This window comes from Micromys minutus (genome assembly GCF_963924665.1).
Source record: "Micromys minutus genome assembly, chromosome: 10".
NCBI classification, from domain to species: domain Eukaryota; kingdom Metazoa; phylum Chordata; class Mammalia; order Rodentia; family Muridae; genus Micromys; species Micromys minutus.
In genome coordinates, this window is record NC_137979.1 from 20,368,903 (window position 1) to 20,386,366 (window position 17,464).

The 17,464-nt window shown below is 49.7% G+C and overlaps 1 protein-coding gene across 1 annotated transcript; it reads left to right on the forward strand.

Annotated features, from left to right (window-relative positions):
- Positions 1 to 970: 970 nt before the first annotated feature.
- Positions 971 to 11,654, forward strand: CCDC42 (coiled-coil domain containing 42; the record flags this gene model as incomplete). Its single annotated transcript, XM_080922930.1, has 7 exons — positions 971 to 1,053; positions 1,350 to 1,455; positions 1,891 to 1,995; positions 5,113 to 5,310; positions 8,467 to 8,688; positions 9,343 to 9,501; positions 11,577 to 11,654. The coding sequence occupies 7 exons, from the start codon at positions 971 to 973 to the stop codon at positions 11,652 to 11,654; spliced, it is 951 nt and encodes a 316-aa protein (XP_080779056.1).
- Positions 11,655 to 17,464: the final 5,810 nt, after the last annotated feature.

Sequence of the window (17,464 nt, forward strand, 5' to 3'; positions counted from 1 at the left end):
TTTATGCATGTGCCCCATGGAATGGAGGAAGGTGGCCATATAGACGTAAACCATTTAAGCAAGGGACCCATTCCATTAACCCCCCCACCTGCACTTACATCTCAAAAGTGTATTTTATCTGTACTTAATATACTTACTCTCATGTTAAAGGGGCCTTGCCTTGCTTAGGCTCTTCCACACTCCCAGTGGCCACTCCCTCTGTGACCCTATGTATCTTTGGCCCACTACTTGGTTCTAATGCGGTTCATATCCCCGCTTTACACACTTCTCTGTCCACCTCACCCCCTCCCGGGGTTCTTTCTAAGCACCCATTCTCTCTACCGCTTTTCTCCTCCACCATCCGCCTGCAGCCCAGTCTCTCCTTCGCCCTCACATTCTCCTAACCCCGACTTGCCTTCTCCGGGGCAGATGGCTATACCCTGCTTCCCTACCTGGTAAGGGAGCGACCAGAAACATAATCCAGAGTTCCCGAAAGGTGCCATCAGGAACAGAGAGGCCACCTCAACAAGCGAGTGAAGTTAGCCGGGCGGTAGTGACACACACCTTTAATCACGGCACTCAAGAAGCAGAGGCAGGCAGGTCTCTGAATCCAAGGCCAGCCTAGTCTACAGAGTGAGTTCTAGGACAGCCAGGGCTCCACAGAGAAACCCTGGAGAAAGGCGGGGGGGGGGGGGCGGGGGAGGTGGGTGGGGAGTTAGCGGGTTCATAGGTTAAAGGGCAAACCGTGGGTTCCAAATACGGTCCACAGACCCAGGCAGCTTGTTGCTAGGTAACCAGATCTCATCACCACAAGAGCGCATCATACTAAGGTAGCCTTTAGCTGGTTTCTCCTTCCCACTCTCTGTGAGACTTTGAACGCAGGAAGGAGGGGAGGAGAGCTAGAACTCACAACGCTGAGTGCTCCGTGGCCTTGCCACTGCCCATTTCACTCTGAAAAGCAGGCCACCTGGGCTATTAGGTAGCTGCCACCATGAGTTTGGGCCTGATGGAAGAGGAGGACCTGGCCGAATACTTCCGGCTACAGTATGGAGAGCGGCTTCTTCAACTGCTGCAGTAAGTGCCTGGGATAGCCCGTTGGCCTCGACTCCGAGCTCGGGATCACTCTTACCCATACGATGATGCTCCGCTGCTTGGCCTTTCCTCTCCTAACTGCCATAGCCCATTGCCCAACTCTACCCTGACTCTGGGCCCCCATCACTTGCTCACCCCTGAAAGCCCGTGTAACCTACTCTATCCTCAACACACCGCTCCTTTCACTAAGGTGAGAGCGGAGCCCTCTTTTCATTCCCATGGGCATCCTGCTTCTGCTTCTCAGAGGCTCCTGTCCCCCTTTCACTCTTCTTGGGCAGGAAGTTCCCAAATGTCGAGGAACAATCAGATTCTCCATCCATCCGGCTCCTGGAGAAGAAGAAAGAGGCCAAGATCATGCAGGAGGCCATGGAACATAAAAAGGAGGTGAGGTGGGGAGTTGGGGTGATAAGGATAGGGGTGCAGGGTAGAGAATAGATTGGCTGGGGCTCAAGGTTAATGGATAGTCGGTCCTTGATTTGGGGGTGGGGATGGTGATGGGGTGGCTAGAGCTGGCATTCTGGCTGGTGGTTCTGGCAGAAAGGGTCAGAGTCTTGGGGGATCTGGGGCCATGGGATACTGTACTAGGATCTCTGTGCAGGGTAGGAAGCACACACTACAAGCCCTTCTGTAACTACGTTTTTTGTTTGAGGAGTTGGGGATTTAACTCCTGGCAACTACTTTTCCACTGACCTATGTCAGCAGCGTTTCAAGAGCCTCCCGGGCTAAAGGATAAAACACTTGGGCAAATGATGTTAGATTCTTTCTGAGAGCCCATGGCAGGTGGCTTCTCTGACTCCCACCTTCTCACATCCTCTAAAGACATTCCAACGAAGAATGGAAACGCTGAACTTGCGCTGGGAGGAGCTAGGTATTAAGGAAGAGCAGCTGAAGGCCCATATCCAGAAGTTCGAGCAATTCATCCAGGTATGAAGTGGGGTGGTTTGCAGTAGATGGAGACTTTTGTGCTGCACTGGACCAAATGGTTCTTCCCCTCTACTTGACTTTGTAGGCTCCCCCACGCTCCCGACCTCCCAGATTAAAGGCGTCTTCCCTGGTCCAGCAGTGCCTGGTCTTTCCCAGGCATCTTCTACATTCTATTTACCATCTCTCTAAGATGTCCCATTTTCCTGCCAGTCTCTGCTCTCTACTTGACCCTTTCCTATTTTATGGCCAGTACCCAGGACAGTGTATCAAGGAGATGGGTGGATGAATGGGTGTGATGGATAGATGGGAGTATTTGTGGATACAGCAGTGAGTCAGAGGGGCTTGGACCACTCACTCACTGTATCCCTCCATCTTTGTCCTCGCATTGAAAGTGAGGGACAGATGAAGTCAGGAAACCATTGCAATGAAGGGCCATGAAGCAAAGAAACTTAGTAAGAAACTCTCTACTTTAAAAAGACCTTTACCTTGGGTTAGGGGGTTAAGCAATGCCCCCCTTCTTCCTTCTAAGGTCTCAGTGATCCTGAGGAACCAATGAATTTATCAGGATCACTTACAGAGCACAGATTTAAGCAGGAGCATGAATGACCCTAAAGCAGCCACACTGGAAGGTACACCGTGGATGATGGCTTCCATGCTTACATAGATGTCGTCTCTCCCCTAGCCCTTCCCCACCCATATTCTCTAACTCCTCCCAGAGACCACAGTGGGATCTCAACTAAGGCAGCCTTGCATTTAACGGGTTGGAAGGAGTGACTGGATACTCGAGTGAGGGTTCCCTGATCCCCTCCGCAATAAGGCAGCACCAATAGTCAGCAAGCCCAACTGTGATGAAGCTTTTGTGTCTGGGCCCTAGGGATGGCAGCAGTTGGACTCAGAGGATAGTCCCCTTAATCAGAACTTAGAGGAATGATTTGGGCTGGCAAGATGGCTCAGTGGGTGAAAGCACTTACTGCCAAGGCTGACTGACAGCCTGCCTGTTGGAAAAAGGAGAATTGACTCCCACGAGTTTTCCTTTGAGCTCTGGGTGTGCACTGTAGCATGTATACAGGCAAACACACTCACCCACATGAAAATAAATAAAAATGTAAACAAAATAAGGCAAAAACCCACCCAGACTTATTGGCCAACAATCCTCCAGGACTAGCAGTGGAGAAGCCCTGAAGAGCTGGGCCCTGTTGCAGGGGGAATTCATTGCTGCCCTGTCCTGGAAGATGGAAGAACCTTTCTCTCTTTCTCTCTCTCTCTCTCTCTCTCTCTCTCTCTCTAAGATACTTTATTTACATTTGAGATGTTATCCCTTTACTCCGCACCGCTCCCATCCCCCTCCCCCTCCATTTGCCTTCACAAATGTGCACTCCCTCCTGATTCCCCCTCTCCACCCCCATTGCCTTGGCATTCCCCATACATTAGGAAAGCATGCCCTCTTTGGAACAAAAGCCTCTTCTCACATTGATGCCAGACACTGGTATCTTCAGCTACACATACAACTGGATCAATAGGTCTTTCAAAGTGCACACAATGTTGGTGTTTTACTCCATGGGAGTTTCGGAGGGTTTGGTTGGTTAATAATGTTGTTATCTTCCCATGAGGTTGCAACCCCTTTCAGCTCCTTAGGTCCTTTCTTTAGCAACCTCATTGGGATCCCTGAGTTCAGTCCGATGGTTAGCTGCAAACATGCTCAGCTGTATCTATATGACTCTAGCGTAGTCGCTGAGGGGGCATCTCTGTCTGGTTTCTGCCAGTAAGTACTTTTTGGGATCAGCTATAGTGCTTGGATTTGGTGACTGCACATGTGGTGGATCCCCAGGTGAGGTGGCTTCTGAGTGATCTTTTCTTCAATCCCTGTTCCTCTATTTGTCCTTGAATTTCCTCCCATGAGAGATTTAAAGTTCCTTATTCTACACACATCTGTACAGGGCAGGGATATCAATGAGTTGAACTCTTTCTTCTGAGATACAGTCTGCCTAGACCATAGCAAAGTTGATGAAGTATTTGAGAGGACAGAAACTTTGAGAGTTAAGGGTTCTCCAGATGACTTCCAGGCAGTCAGCGGCTGTGGAATCTCATGGAACTTGTTGGAAAGATAGACATTGGTAACTTCTTACTTCTTCTGATTCTAGCAGGTCTCAGGTTGAGCCCAGACACCTATAGGTGTTTAAAAACTTTTTAGGTGATCCAGATATGACTGATTTGGGATTTTTCTGGCCTCTCTGGTGCACTGGAGTGGGGCACATATCTGGTGTCTTTCTCCATCCCCCCCTAAATGTCCACCATGTGTGTTCATCCCTGTGTCAGGAGAAAAGAGACACCTGGTGAAGTGCAAGAAGTTGGCTTGCACTGGTCCTGATGCTGCAGAAAGAGGCAGGGTCAGTACCTGAGCCTCATCTTTTCTATGTGCAGAATTAACGATGTTTCCTCTAGCCCTAGCCGATGCCAGTCTGGGCTATCAGAGATGTGTCCTCCCCTCTATGTAGGTTCCATTACTACTGCGTGGGCTCTGTAGGAAGAGAGGCTACCACCTCTCAGCTGACAGCTGGAGAAACAGAGGCACTATGTACCAAATCGGGAGAGCACATGGACTTCCCAGCCCTGGCTGGGCCATCTGCCCCATGACAAATGGCCACCATTAAAATCAGAAATTACAGGAGCTCTGTCGAAGGCTTCCTGCTTCCACACAGCCTTATTCTGCCTTCTTGTATGCAAAATGGATCTTCCTCCACTTCCGCCTTTCTGTGTTCTCTTCCCATCCCCCAGTCTCTGAAGCCCAGAGGTCAAGTCCCACCGATTCAGAATTTCCTGCTTGTTCCTCCTAAGGGCCCCTCTTGACCTTGAGCTGAATTGCTGTACTCACAGCCTCCTTGGGCCACAGAAGCCCCTTAGTTTTACTAAGTCCTTTCAAAGAACGAAAATGCCACCAAATCCCTTCCCTTCCCACCCCGGCTCCGACATGGGCAATCCAGCAAGCTCTGCCTGCCCTCTGGAGGTCTGAGCTCAGCAGATGGAAGGAGCAAAGGGAATCACCAGCCCCAGGAGGCCAGGGTCTCAGAAAGAAAGGGTGAAAGGCTTGCCTGATTGACACTGCCTTCCTCATCCCAGGAGAACGACCAGAAACGGATCCGAGCCCTAAAGAAAGCCAACAAAGAGCGTGAACTTAAAAGGCAGCGCCTGCGGGAACTGGCCAAGGCCAAGCAGGAGATGACAGCTCTGAGGCTGGAGCACCAGAAGCTGAGTGTCAAACTGCAGGACTATGCCATCTTCAACAAGTACCTGGAGAAGGTGGTGGAGAACTCTGAGGTGGGTCCCAGGGCTGGAGGTGCTGCACCACAGGGCCCCCTCCTCAGAACTCTTCAAGCTAATGGAATAGAGTTCAGCTCCAGCTGGCTGGGGTTTAGGGGCCCTTGGAATAGTTATCCTGACCTGGGAAGGGGCAGTGACCCTGGGAAATAGATGGCCAAGCCCCACCCTCTATGAGTGGGGTTCTCAAAGCAGGAGGCTGTGCCCGTCTATATGTCTATACATGGGTTGTGTGTTTACATTTATGTTTGTGTGTCTATCTGTGTGTGGGGGTGGGGAGTGGAAAAATACCTACCCTCCGAAGACCAGGAGCACTTAGGATGAGATACAGGCTGAGAGCTTACACAGGGAAGAACAAACAAGCTATCCCTTTAATGGGAGAGATGGAGGCGCCTGACCAGAGTCTCACAGCTTGGAAATGGCAGAGCACTCTTCTGAGGGCCCCTCCAGGACACAGGCACCCCGTGTCTCCGCAGGACCTGCCACCCCACCCAGGAATTTTCAGCCTTCTTGCAACATACGTCGTTGCTCCTGTGACACCTCCTCCCTCCCTCCCAGGGCCCTCCGGGGTTTCCTCTTCTCAAATTCTTCCTTAAGCAAGACCTGGCTGTGCCTCAGACTACAGCCCCGCCATAACTGAGCTTCATCCTTCCCCCCACACCCTAGTCCTGAAGCCATCAATCAGATATGGTCCTTTCTGCCTCCTACGTATTTCTGGAATCTAACCCCTGCCCCTTCCTCATTCCTCATGCTGCGAGCTTCAGCTGTGTTACCTCCGCCCTTTGCCCTTTTACATTCTCCAGCCTCTCCCCCTCTCGTCCTTTCTCTCGCCCCCCCCTCGTCCTTCCCCTGCTCCATTTTCTCTTCCTGTCCCCCATGCTGGAAAGAACAGAGAAAAACTTAACCTTTCAAGAACTCACACACCGCTTTGTCTAATCTTATATTTTCCTGGTTTCCTCTGAAATAAATTTAAGCCTCTTATATGTCCTTCCAAATCTCAGTCTTTCTCTCCTCTCTTCAGGGGTCACCAGGATCATAGTATTTAAATTTGTCATTTTCGTGACTGCTTTCGTCATTTTGTGATGTATTTACCAGGTGTCTATACCCTGTGTATCGTGGCAGACCTGTCCCTCTACAACTTGGCTTTTTCAGTCAACCTTTTTTTTCCTTCCTTCCGTCCCTCCTTTCTTTCTTTCTCTCTCTCTCTTTCTTTCCTTTTTGTGAGTGTCTCACTATCCACTCCAAGCTAGCCTTAAATTCAAGATCTTCCTCCCTCTGCCTCCCAAGTGCTGGGGCTGCCATGCCTGCATCGAACTCTTGATTCTTTATAGTGTTCGGAATAATAAATTAGCATGTCAGCAGCCTCCAAAAATGACCTTTTTGTGGCATTATGAACTCACAGGTTTTAATCCACGTTTCAATCTTTTTTTTTTTTTAAATTTATTCTCATCGATGCTCAAATTGTCCCCTCTTTGAACAAGCAGGAACCTTATGCTGGCACCTGAGGCTTTCGACATCAGTATAGATCTGTAAGACTCTGTCCTGGTAGTTCTGATTGAACCCGTTCATTCTAACTCCTGCGCCAGTGGCGTTTGCTGAAAGGACCGTAGGAAATAGAGACAGGACATGGGCTCTCTGCTTCTTAAAACTCTCCATGGATAATGTTCATAGTCTTTTCCTAGTTTTCTGGAGTGTTCTGTCTGTCTCTGTCTATCTGTTTGTCTCTGTCTATCTCTGTCTGTATCTCTGTCTCTTTCCCTTTGTGTGTGTGTGTGTGTGTGTGTGTGTGTGTGTGTGTGTGTGTTACTAGCAATTGAATCCAGGTCCTCATATGTGCTAGGTAAGCACTCTGCCACTGCTCTGCACCCCAGCCCTTATTTTAGTTTGACACGGGGTCTTACTAAGTTATCCCGACCGGCCTCAGACTTGGATACAGCCCAGGCAGGCCTTGAACTTGGAATCCTCTGGTCTCAGCCTCCCAAGATGCTATTGCTCAGGCATGTCTCCCTCGTGTGTCCCCACCACTCCCCCAGGTCCATCTCCCTCCCATCTGATCCTCATTTTACATTCCTGAGTGTTCTGAGCACACCCCCAAGCCTCCGCTCACTTTACTCAGGCCTCTTCCCCTACCTGTGACACCACCTTGCACCCCCAACCCCTGCCTTTGTCTGGCTAGCCTCTACTTGTACCCCTAATATCATGTCAGCCTTCCCGTCTCCCCCAAAATACTTTTCTGGCTGTTGCCACCTCTTCTACCACTGGCCGGAGTGGTCTTCCTCAAGAAGCACACCTGGGAAAACAGGACACCAGTCTTCAACCACCAGCAGTTATGATATGGAGACACGCTCAGAGAGTCCCTGAGCACTGCACACTGTGAAAGCCTCTGGAGAGACTCACTGGTGTCATGGAACTGGAGGTCACATTGCCCTCTGTAGACATGCTTGCTCCGTGCTTCTGGACCCCACTGGAGCAGGTGATCTGAGTCTTGCTTGCCCCCTGACCCCACTGGCTTACCCCTCTTCAGCACCACGTGATGAACAGAGGCTTCAGGAAGTTAGTTCCTGGGCCCTGTGCAGCCCCACCCCCTCAGTCCTAATAAAGATGGTTTATCACTGTCTACCCTCCCTTTGCCCAACCACCCTCGAGGCTATAAATTTCAAAAGAATGGGGTCTGGCTTTCTTATCTCCTGCTCTGTCACTACCTTTTAGCATAGCTCCTGGCCTGTGAGTGGCTTCTGGAACATTCTTGTCGAACAGGATCGATGTTGCCTTAGGAGACAAAGTGCCTTTCCAGCAGCAGTTCTTAACTCTAGCTCAGCCTGGGGCTACCTAGAGATATTTTGCAAAATTTTAATTCACTGGGGGCCACCATAAGACATGTTATTAATCTGAATCTCTGCGATTGAAGCTTGGTAAGCATCTTTTCTAAAAGGGTCCCCAGATGATTCTAATATACAGCTGGCATTAGAAAATACAGGCCCAGCTGTGCAATCCTCCAACATCAGGGGCATAGCCCATACAAACCCAGGAGAAGCCAACAGTCTCACAGTAGTTGTTAATGGCTGTGGCTTACTTGCCCTGGTGTCCAGGCTGAGATGCCTGTATTCGGCCCTTGAGAGCCAGCTATTCGGTGACCCAAGCCCATTGGCCCCTCAGTTTGAAGAGATCCACGAGCTGATTGCCCGCTATAAGACGCTGGTGAGCATGCATCACGACCTCATGCAGTCGGCCCAAGAAGGCCAGGAGAAGATTGAACGTGCCAAGGCACGGCTGGCCCGCTACATGGAGGAGAAAGATGACGAGATCCTGCAACACAACAATGAGCTGGCAAGACTGCAGATGCGCTTCGACCGGGCCCGCAGTGATGTCATCTTCTGGGTAAGCTTCAGGTCCAGCATAGGGCTGGTAGGGGTGCGGTTCCTGGTTATGTTTCTGCAAGTGTGCACACATGCATACAGATACTACACACACACACACACACACACACACACAAATACACACACACATACACACAAACACACAAACACACAAACACACACACATACACACACAAACATACATACACATACACACACATACACACACACACACACACAAATACACACACACACACAAATACACACACACATACACACAAACACACACACATACACACACATACACACACACAAATACACACACACAAACACACAAACACACACACATACACACACATACATACACACAAATACACACACACAAACACACAAACACAAACACACACACAAACACACACACACATACACACACAAACACACACACACAAACACACACACACAAACACACACACACATACACACACATACACACACACACATACACACACATACACACACACATACACACACACACACATACACACACACATACACACATACTCGAGCGAGTACCCGAACATACAAACAGAAAGAGAGAGTCAGAGAGAGAGAGAGAGAGAGGGAGACACTCTCCCCCTGTGCTTCACTTACACGCTACCACCACATCTCTCCCCAGGAATCTCGCTGGGCGCACATCCAAAACACAGCAGCCAAGAAGACCCTCCTGCTTGGCACCATTAAGATGGCTACACTGAACCTCTTCCAGATCGTGAGCAAGCAGCTGAAGGAATCCACCCACGTGTCCCTGGAGGACACACACAAACAGCTAGACATGGTAAGAGGAGGATGTGGATCTGGGTCCAGCAGGGTGTGGGGGGGTCATGGAGGGTCTGAACAGGCTGAATGAAGGAGTGAATCAGGCAAAGTTGTAGCCCTCAAATAATTCAGTGCCAGGATCACCTAGTGGTGGGATTGGGGGATTTCTGAGCCCACCCCAAATCTCTTACTCAGTAAATGTAGGATGAGAACCCATAGATTTACATATTTAGTAATATTTCCCGAGCTACACTGCGGGTCAGGGTTCCACACATTGAGACCTACCGCATTAGCACCCAAAATTCTTGTTAGCATCCAACCACAGGGCAGGAGTAGGGACCCACTGTTGAACTCAGTGGCTGTGCAGAACAGACTTGTTGGCTGTGTGTGGCAACTCAGAGTCTGTTGTACGAGGGAGGCTGTATGAGACTGAGCTGCTGTCTTCTCCACCTGTGTGTGGTCCTGGGGCAAAGCTGGGCACCTTCTCCAAAAGCTGACTGCACCCACCCTTCAGTTGATGTTCAGAAATAGTTTTCAACCACTTACGTTTCCAGGGAAACCCACGTGGATTATCAAGCACTTTACCAACTGAGCCATTTCTCCAGTCCTCCAGATAGCACGGTTGATTAAAACTCCAAAAAAGCTCTTTTGGTGAGGAGAGTTGCATTGGTGGGCACCTTGGCCAATCCCCTTTAATGTCTGCTTCATTGACAGGTAGATTTGCTGTTTGTCCTTATTGTGTGTCCTGTTCTGACAGGACACAAGGAAAGTCTGTTATGGTAAATGGCACCATGTGCTCTTGAGGGAATGCGCGCGTGACTTCCAAGTTCTCCCGGCATGCTTGGTTCACTTCCTTTAGCTATCCTGACAAAAGATGCCCTGGGAAGTGGCGACCTGCAGCTCCCAGCCCCCAACCTGCTCATTCCCTGCTCCGCTCGGAGCCTCCAACCCGTCTACTCCAAAGTCTGGACTTCTTGAACCCTTGAGGATTTCCCCCAAGTTTTACTTCCCAGGTCAGACTTGGGTGTCTGGCAAGGAAAATCAAGCCCAGATTTCCCCTGCCGGGTGCACCTTCATCTTCACAGAATATAAGCATACAGACAGGAAAACTCAAACGACTAAGCAACTGACGAAGACAGACAGAGAGACAGACAGGAGTGGAGAAAGTAGGCGTGAACTAGGAGGTTGAGCACACAGCCTGCCCCTGAGCGGAGGGTCACCTTTGTGAAGATGAGAAATGGGGCTGGGTGCATGGCTAAGTGCTACAGCATGGCCCAGCACGCATGAGGCCCTGGCTTCCATCCCCAGAATTAAAATATTTCTTCAGTGCTGTTTTGTGTGGAGCCCAGCTGGGCCGTCTTAGCCTTCGAGTCTATGCGGGGGTCACTCTGACCACAAGCTTTTAAAACAGAAGCCTGGTGAATAGAATTTAAATTTCCCTTGAGGACAGGACCCCAAGGGCAGTGAGCATCAGGTCTGGGTTTCCTCAAGCAAGCCCTTTGATGTTGCCTGAGGCCCATGCTTCCCTCTGAGGCCTGCTTGTGACCGGCAGTCTTTCTCCCGCCTGCACATCTGTGACCACCTCTAAGCAAGTCCCAGATTACTGTGCTTTGAGTTCACTGTCATGGTTTAAACCCAGCTTGAGGCACTGGTTTGGAAAGGTGGAAACCTTTGACAGCAAAGCATGCCTTGCAGAAGTAGGTTACAAGGTGCAGGTCTTTTGAAGGTGACAGCTGGTCCACCCACTCCCGACACACTCTCTGCCTCCTTGTCCCCTCTCCATGTGACTAGCTCCTACCATTGCAGACTGAGCACTCCACCATGACTTCCAAGGTGGGCCACAAGCTTTGAAGGCACACTCCTTTAAGTTGCTTCTGTCATGCACTGTGAGCACAGTGCCCAGAGAAGTCACTAATAGGTCTGCTAAGCCCGATTCTTAAGGTCACCTAGAAAAATCTGTGAGCCGAGGCAATGCAGCCACCTCTGGAAGTCAAGGGTGGGAGCAATGAGGGCAATCTTCCAAGGAGATGCTCCATCTTCGAACTTGGGGAGTGTTTGCTGGGTGAAGTCAATGCTGTCTCCCTGTCTTGCTAGATCCAGCAGTTCATACAAGACCTGTCAGACATCTGGACAGAAGTAAAGAAGAAAGAACAACAGCAATTCCGGGTGTAAGAAAGCAAACTGCTTCTAGAATGTTCTGAGACACTTGAGAGGAGAGAAGGCTCCTGATGAGCCTGTGGTCCAGTCCCCTAGTCCAGCTGTTGAAGACCTACTAACAGCTTCCTGATGATATACCCCCCTGTTGCTTTCCCCTCTGGCCTCACTCTGTCCCATCCCTAAAGGCATAAAAGTTATAAGAAGTTGGCTCTGAAGTTACCGCTCCTTTTGAAAGTCGGTTCATGGGGAAGAGCCAATGAGCAAGAGCCTCACAAGCACCCCATCTAAGAGCAGCTCACTCGGGCTGCTGGAAAGCCAGATGCCATGCCTTCGACCGGGTGTCTTTTGGGCTTTAGACTTAAAGCTAGTTAAGAGTTCGGGTGAGCAACAGGGATAGCACAGGAGCCCCATCTCTCTTCTACCACATGGGGGGGAGTGTAGTTCTTAGAGTGCAAAGCTCGCTAGAAACTATAATGGCAGCTTCTCAAGTCAACATGCAAACACAGTGTCCTGTCACCAACGACAATGCAGGAGCAGCCCGCTGGCCACTTGGAAGCTTGCAAGGGAACACTAATGTGCCAAAGGACAACCTCAACTTGGAGCATCCTAGCATGCTGAAATGATTGTTAAAAAAAAAAAAAAAAAAAAAAAAACCAAACCAAACAGAGGCAAATTGTTGATGAAAAGTCATATGTGGGTGGGTATGGGTGCTTCATAGACACAAGCCTTGTGAGAGGTGCACCAGGCCCCTGGCACCCGTAGCAAGACAATTGTTTGTTCCAGGACACTGGCTGCAGGGCCCGAGGGTGAGGATTGCATCTGTGTCTCTCTGCCCTGAACTCAGCTCCAGAAGGCTGACACAGCAGCTTTTCTCATAGCCCGGATCCTCCCCTAAGACCCTGCAGGGGAGGCCCTGCTGCAGCCTTTGCTGGCTAGACATGTGTGTCCTGTGGGTCCAGCCCAAAGGCAAACTGAAACACTGACCTAAAAACCCAAAGCAAGCCCTCTGCACAATCCTTTTGCTTGCTCAAGCCTGGTACTGTGCTAGAGGACTATGGTCTCTGCCACTAGGGTTTGTGCCCAGAGGGTCACATGGACCCCGGAGCTCAATAGATAAGAACACTTGCTGAACAGGAGCCCATATCTGAGTGCAAATCCCCAGCACCTGGGTACGAGGCTGGAAATGGGTGCACACCTGTAACTCGAGGGCCGCGCTGGGGTAGAGACAGGAGGCGTACTGGGGCTTCCTGGCTACCAGCCTAGTTGCAGGTTCAGTGAGAGACTCCGCGTGTCAGTTTTGTTTTGGTTGCTGTGATGAAGCACCATGACCAAAGGCGACTTAAAGAAGAGAGGTGTGGGCTTACGGGGAGGCCACCATGTCAAGAAGGCAGCGGAGCGGAAAGCTGAGAGGTCACATCTATTCCCTCACGCCGGTTTGAAGGATGAACTGGAAGAGCATCGAGGCTCTAAACTCTCAAAGATCCGTCACAGCGATGCCCTTCCTTCAGCATGGCTGCAACCGCTCCGTAACCTCTCTAGAGTTTCTCTGGCTGTTCAAATGCCTGAGCCCATTTCTCATTCAAACCAGCACACCCTGTCTCAAGACGGTAGAGAGCTGGGCAGCTAATGTCCTCCCCTGGCCTCTACACGTGCACACACGGGTACATGTACTGGCACAGATGTGCACGTGCACACACACACACACACACACACACACACACACACACACTTGGGTAACTATTGCTTTATATACTGGCACAGATGCACACACACACACACACACACACACACACACACTTGGGTAACTATTGCTTTATATACTGGCACAGATGCACACACACACACACACACACACACACACTTGGGTAACTATTGCTTTATATACTGGCACAGATGCACACACACACACACACACACACTTGGGTAACTATTGCTTTATATACTGGCACAGATGCACACACACACACACACACACACGGGTAACTATTGCTTTATATACTGGCACAGATGCACACACACACACACACACACACACACACTTGGGTAACTATTGCTTTATATACTGGCACAGATGCACACACACACACACACACACACACACTTGGGTAACTATTGCTTTATAATCCAGAGAGATGGCTCAGCAGTGCAAAGCACTGGTAACTCGTCCAGAGAACCCAGGTGCAGTTCCCAGGACCCACCCAGTGGCTCACAATTTTTAGTAGCTCCTGTTCCAGGGTCTCTAACACCCTCCTCAAGCCTCTGCAGGCACCACCCGTGTACACGCGTCACAGACATACATTCTAGCAATACTGTTTTGTTTTTTTTAAGACAGGGTCTCACTACATCGCTCTTGCTGTCCTGGAGCTCAGTCTGTAGACCAGGCCAGCCTCAAACTCATAAAGATCTGCCTACCTTGTGTTGAGATTAGAGGTGTATCCCATGATACCTGACTTACAGAAGATGATTTTTGAAACGCATACGGACCACATGCTTTCTAAGCATCATTCATTTCACCACGAGTTCATGATACCGTCTGTGTCAGTTAACACTCATCCAGATGAGGGTGCTGATGTAAAATTAAATATCACTTAATCGAAGCACTTGGGCCAGGAGTGGTGGTAGACACTTTTAATCCCAGTACTGGGAGCCAGAAGCAAGCCAGTCTCTGTAAGTTCAAGGCCAACCTAGTCTACATAGTGAGACCCTCCCTCACCCCCATCTACTTTTAGAAATAAACCCAAAACTTGTGATCATAAATGTCTCAGACTTAGTGTTTTTCAGATTATATATTACTATCATAGATATTATAAATATAGATTTAGATAGAGATGGAGAGAGAGAACTTTCACAGGGATGGGATACAAGTCTAAACATAAAATATACTTGTTTTATATATACTTCGCATATAGTCTGAAGACGGTTTTATTCAATATATGGAACTCACTCTATAGACCAGGCTGGACTTGAACTCAGAGACCCACCTGCCAGCCTCTGCCTCTTTAGTGCTGTGATTAAAGGTGTGTACCATCACCACCCTCGATATTTTTCATAATTTTGTGTGGTCTGTCACACCCGGTCAGGCGTGAGATTTTACACTTACACCGTCACATCCATGTTTTCCATTTTGAAACACTGTAGATTTTGAAGTGTCCAGTGAAGGATGCTCAGCCTGGATGCAGATGTATAAAGGTGGACGCAGGTGAGCCTTAACACACATACATAGCTTCTTTACAGGACTTTAACCCTGGGCTGACCATTTACATCTCATGCTGGAGCTTGAAGTCAGAGGGGAGGTAACTGGGAGACAAATATAGAGGAAGAACTGGAGAGATGGCTCTGTCTGTCACGTGTTAGCAGGCAAGCAGGAGGAGCTGGGTTTAATCTCAGGGACCCATGTAAACGTTCAGTGCTGGGAAGACAGAGGAGGAAAATTCCTAGATCTTGCTGGCCAGAAAGTTTAGCCAACTCAGTGAGCTCTAAGTTCAATGTGATAGCCCACCTCCAACAAAACAAACAAAACACCGAGGTGGGTGGGGCCAGGGAGATAGCTCTGTAGGTAAAGGCACCAGCACCTAGCCTGAGCTCAGTGTGTGGGACATTGCATGATAACTTTTACATATGTATGCTGGTGTGTATACATGTGTGCATTTACGTATACACTAACAAAGTGTAATGAAGTAATTTAAAAATATCTAACAGGGAGGAAGCAATTGAGGAACACCTGTGCGCACACACGTGCACGCACGCACGCACACACAACGGGGGGAGTTGGAAAGATGATGAACAAGATAGAAATCTCATAGCTTTTATCCTGAGGACAGACAGAAATCTATGTCAGTCCATGCCACCTCTTTCCTGGGTGATAGGCGTGCCCTGCAGAAGCTAAGTCCTTGCTCACAGAACTGAAAATAACACCCTGGCACAGGGTACGAGGAGAAGCCAGAGGAGGATCCATTAGCTGGGGAAGAAGCTGTATACCCTACCCCTGAGGCAAGTTAACAGAGAAGCAAAATCTTATGTGAGCCACAACAGAGCTGCCTCTTCTCCTCAGCTCCAAATAGCCCTCCCTTGGGAAGCCATTGGTGACCTGCCTTCACAGGAAACATCCAGGAAAAAGAATTCTGGGTAATGGAGCTCAGCTTAGTGAAGGTGACATGTCACAAGCCTCCACACTGCCTCTGTCTCCACAACAGGAGAAATGGAAGTTTTCCTTCTTGAGAGAGACCTGGAGGCTGGCCGTAGAGCTGGCCCTGTCTAAACAAACCTCTCTCTGGTACAGGTTGAAGACCAGAGGGAATCTCAAACCTAGCACGCATTCGGTCAGTGGAGTGCTCGGAGTGGAACGAATCAGGGCTGGCCAGAAATGGCTTGAGGGAGTGGGAGGCGATGTCTCCGAAATAGCTGGGTCCTGGGAGGCAGCGGAAGTCCGTCCAACTCCCAGATACACGACACCCTCCTGTCAACCTCCCGCTGTCCCTTGTGAGGTGGTGTTTGAGAAGCCCAGCCTGTTAGGATTACACACACATCCTAATGGGCCAGGCCCTTCAGCCCAACCCCCAGCCCTAGTCCAGGAGCTGGAGCCTCTCTGCCTCCCTCCTTCCACCCCACAGCCTCGCAGAGTCATGTTTCTGACTGGAGTGAAGTCAGGAATTAGGAAGGGTCACACTTGGAATGCCTGTGATCACACAAAGCTCATCTTAACCCTTGCATTCATACTCGCTTATCCCATTCGGTGCTGTGGTGTTGGGTTTCTCAGGTTGAAGATAATAAATACCCAGTCCCGGAACAGAAGAAATTCTGTGGGTCTGGGCAGTTTCTTGAATATAGGAGAAGCCACAAACATATAAACCTATTCCCAAACATACAGAAGAGGGAGAGAAAAATCCAGAAGGTTCAGCAGCCTCAGAGACTCAAGCAAATGGCTTTCGGGTGGGCAGGAAAGGGAGGAACAGGAGCCTGCCATAGACAAGCCTTCAAGCCTGCTTGCTTTCTAGAGACTCCCTCCCCCACTTCCCAGTCCCTCAACACAGCTTACCCCCCCCCCCACACACACACATGGGACCCAACAACCATGTAAAGAAGTTCAAATCTACCCAGCTAAGAGACCCAGGTTCCCAGATGGATGAGATTATACAAGAAGTTAAGAGGCTGATTTGCGATTTCCCAGCAAGAAAAGACATGAGCTCATTAGAGCAGTAGTAACTGATTGGTTCCAGAGATGGATGGATCTAATCAGCCAAGGCAGGAAGCAGGGCTCAGCATGTTTGAAGGCAAAGGAGGGGAAGAAGCCCTTCAGGAACTCATACTCTGTTCTGGGGAAACCTGTGCCCACAGCAAAACCTGTTAGCTTTTCCTCAGGAAAGGGAGTTGCGAGATTAAGGGAACGGGGAGGTATGTGAGAGCTTGACCTCCAGGTAGTGGATGGACATATCCCCACATCTGCCCCACACGTCAATCATGGACACGGCTGCTGGTGCGAACATAACCAGATCAGTCAAAGGCCCTTTGAGGTGATCTTGGGTCACCTGTGCCTATGAGGTCATCCCTCAGTCTCAGGTCTTTCTCTCACACACTTTTTTATCCTGAGCCCTTTGCTGCTGGCTTTGGGTCTCGTGAATGGATTCTAGCCCTGCCTCCTTTCACATCACATTAAAATCGGCTGCTCAGAAAGCTGAGACTGCTTCTGCCTCCTGGACTTTTGATCCTTGGGATATATTCTAGCATCTTGTGTGTGTGCACACAGAACCGGAGGAGAACAGCACCGGAGGAGAGTAACACCTCCATCCCCACTCCTACCCCCACCCCATCTCCCGCCCCAGCATTTC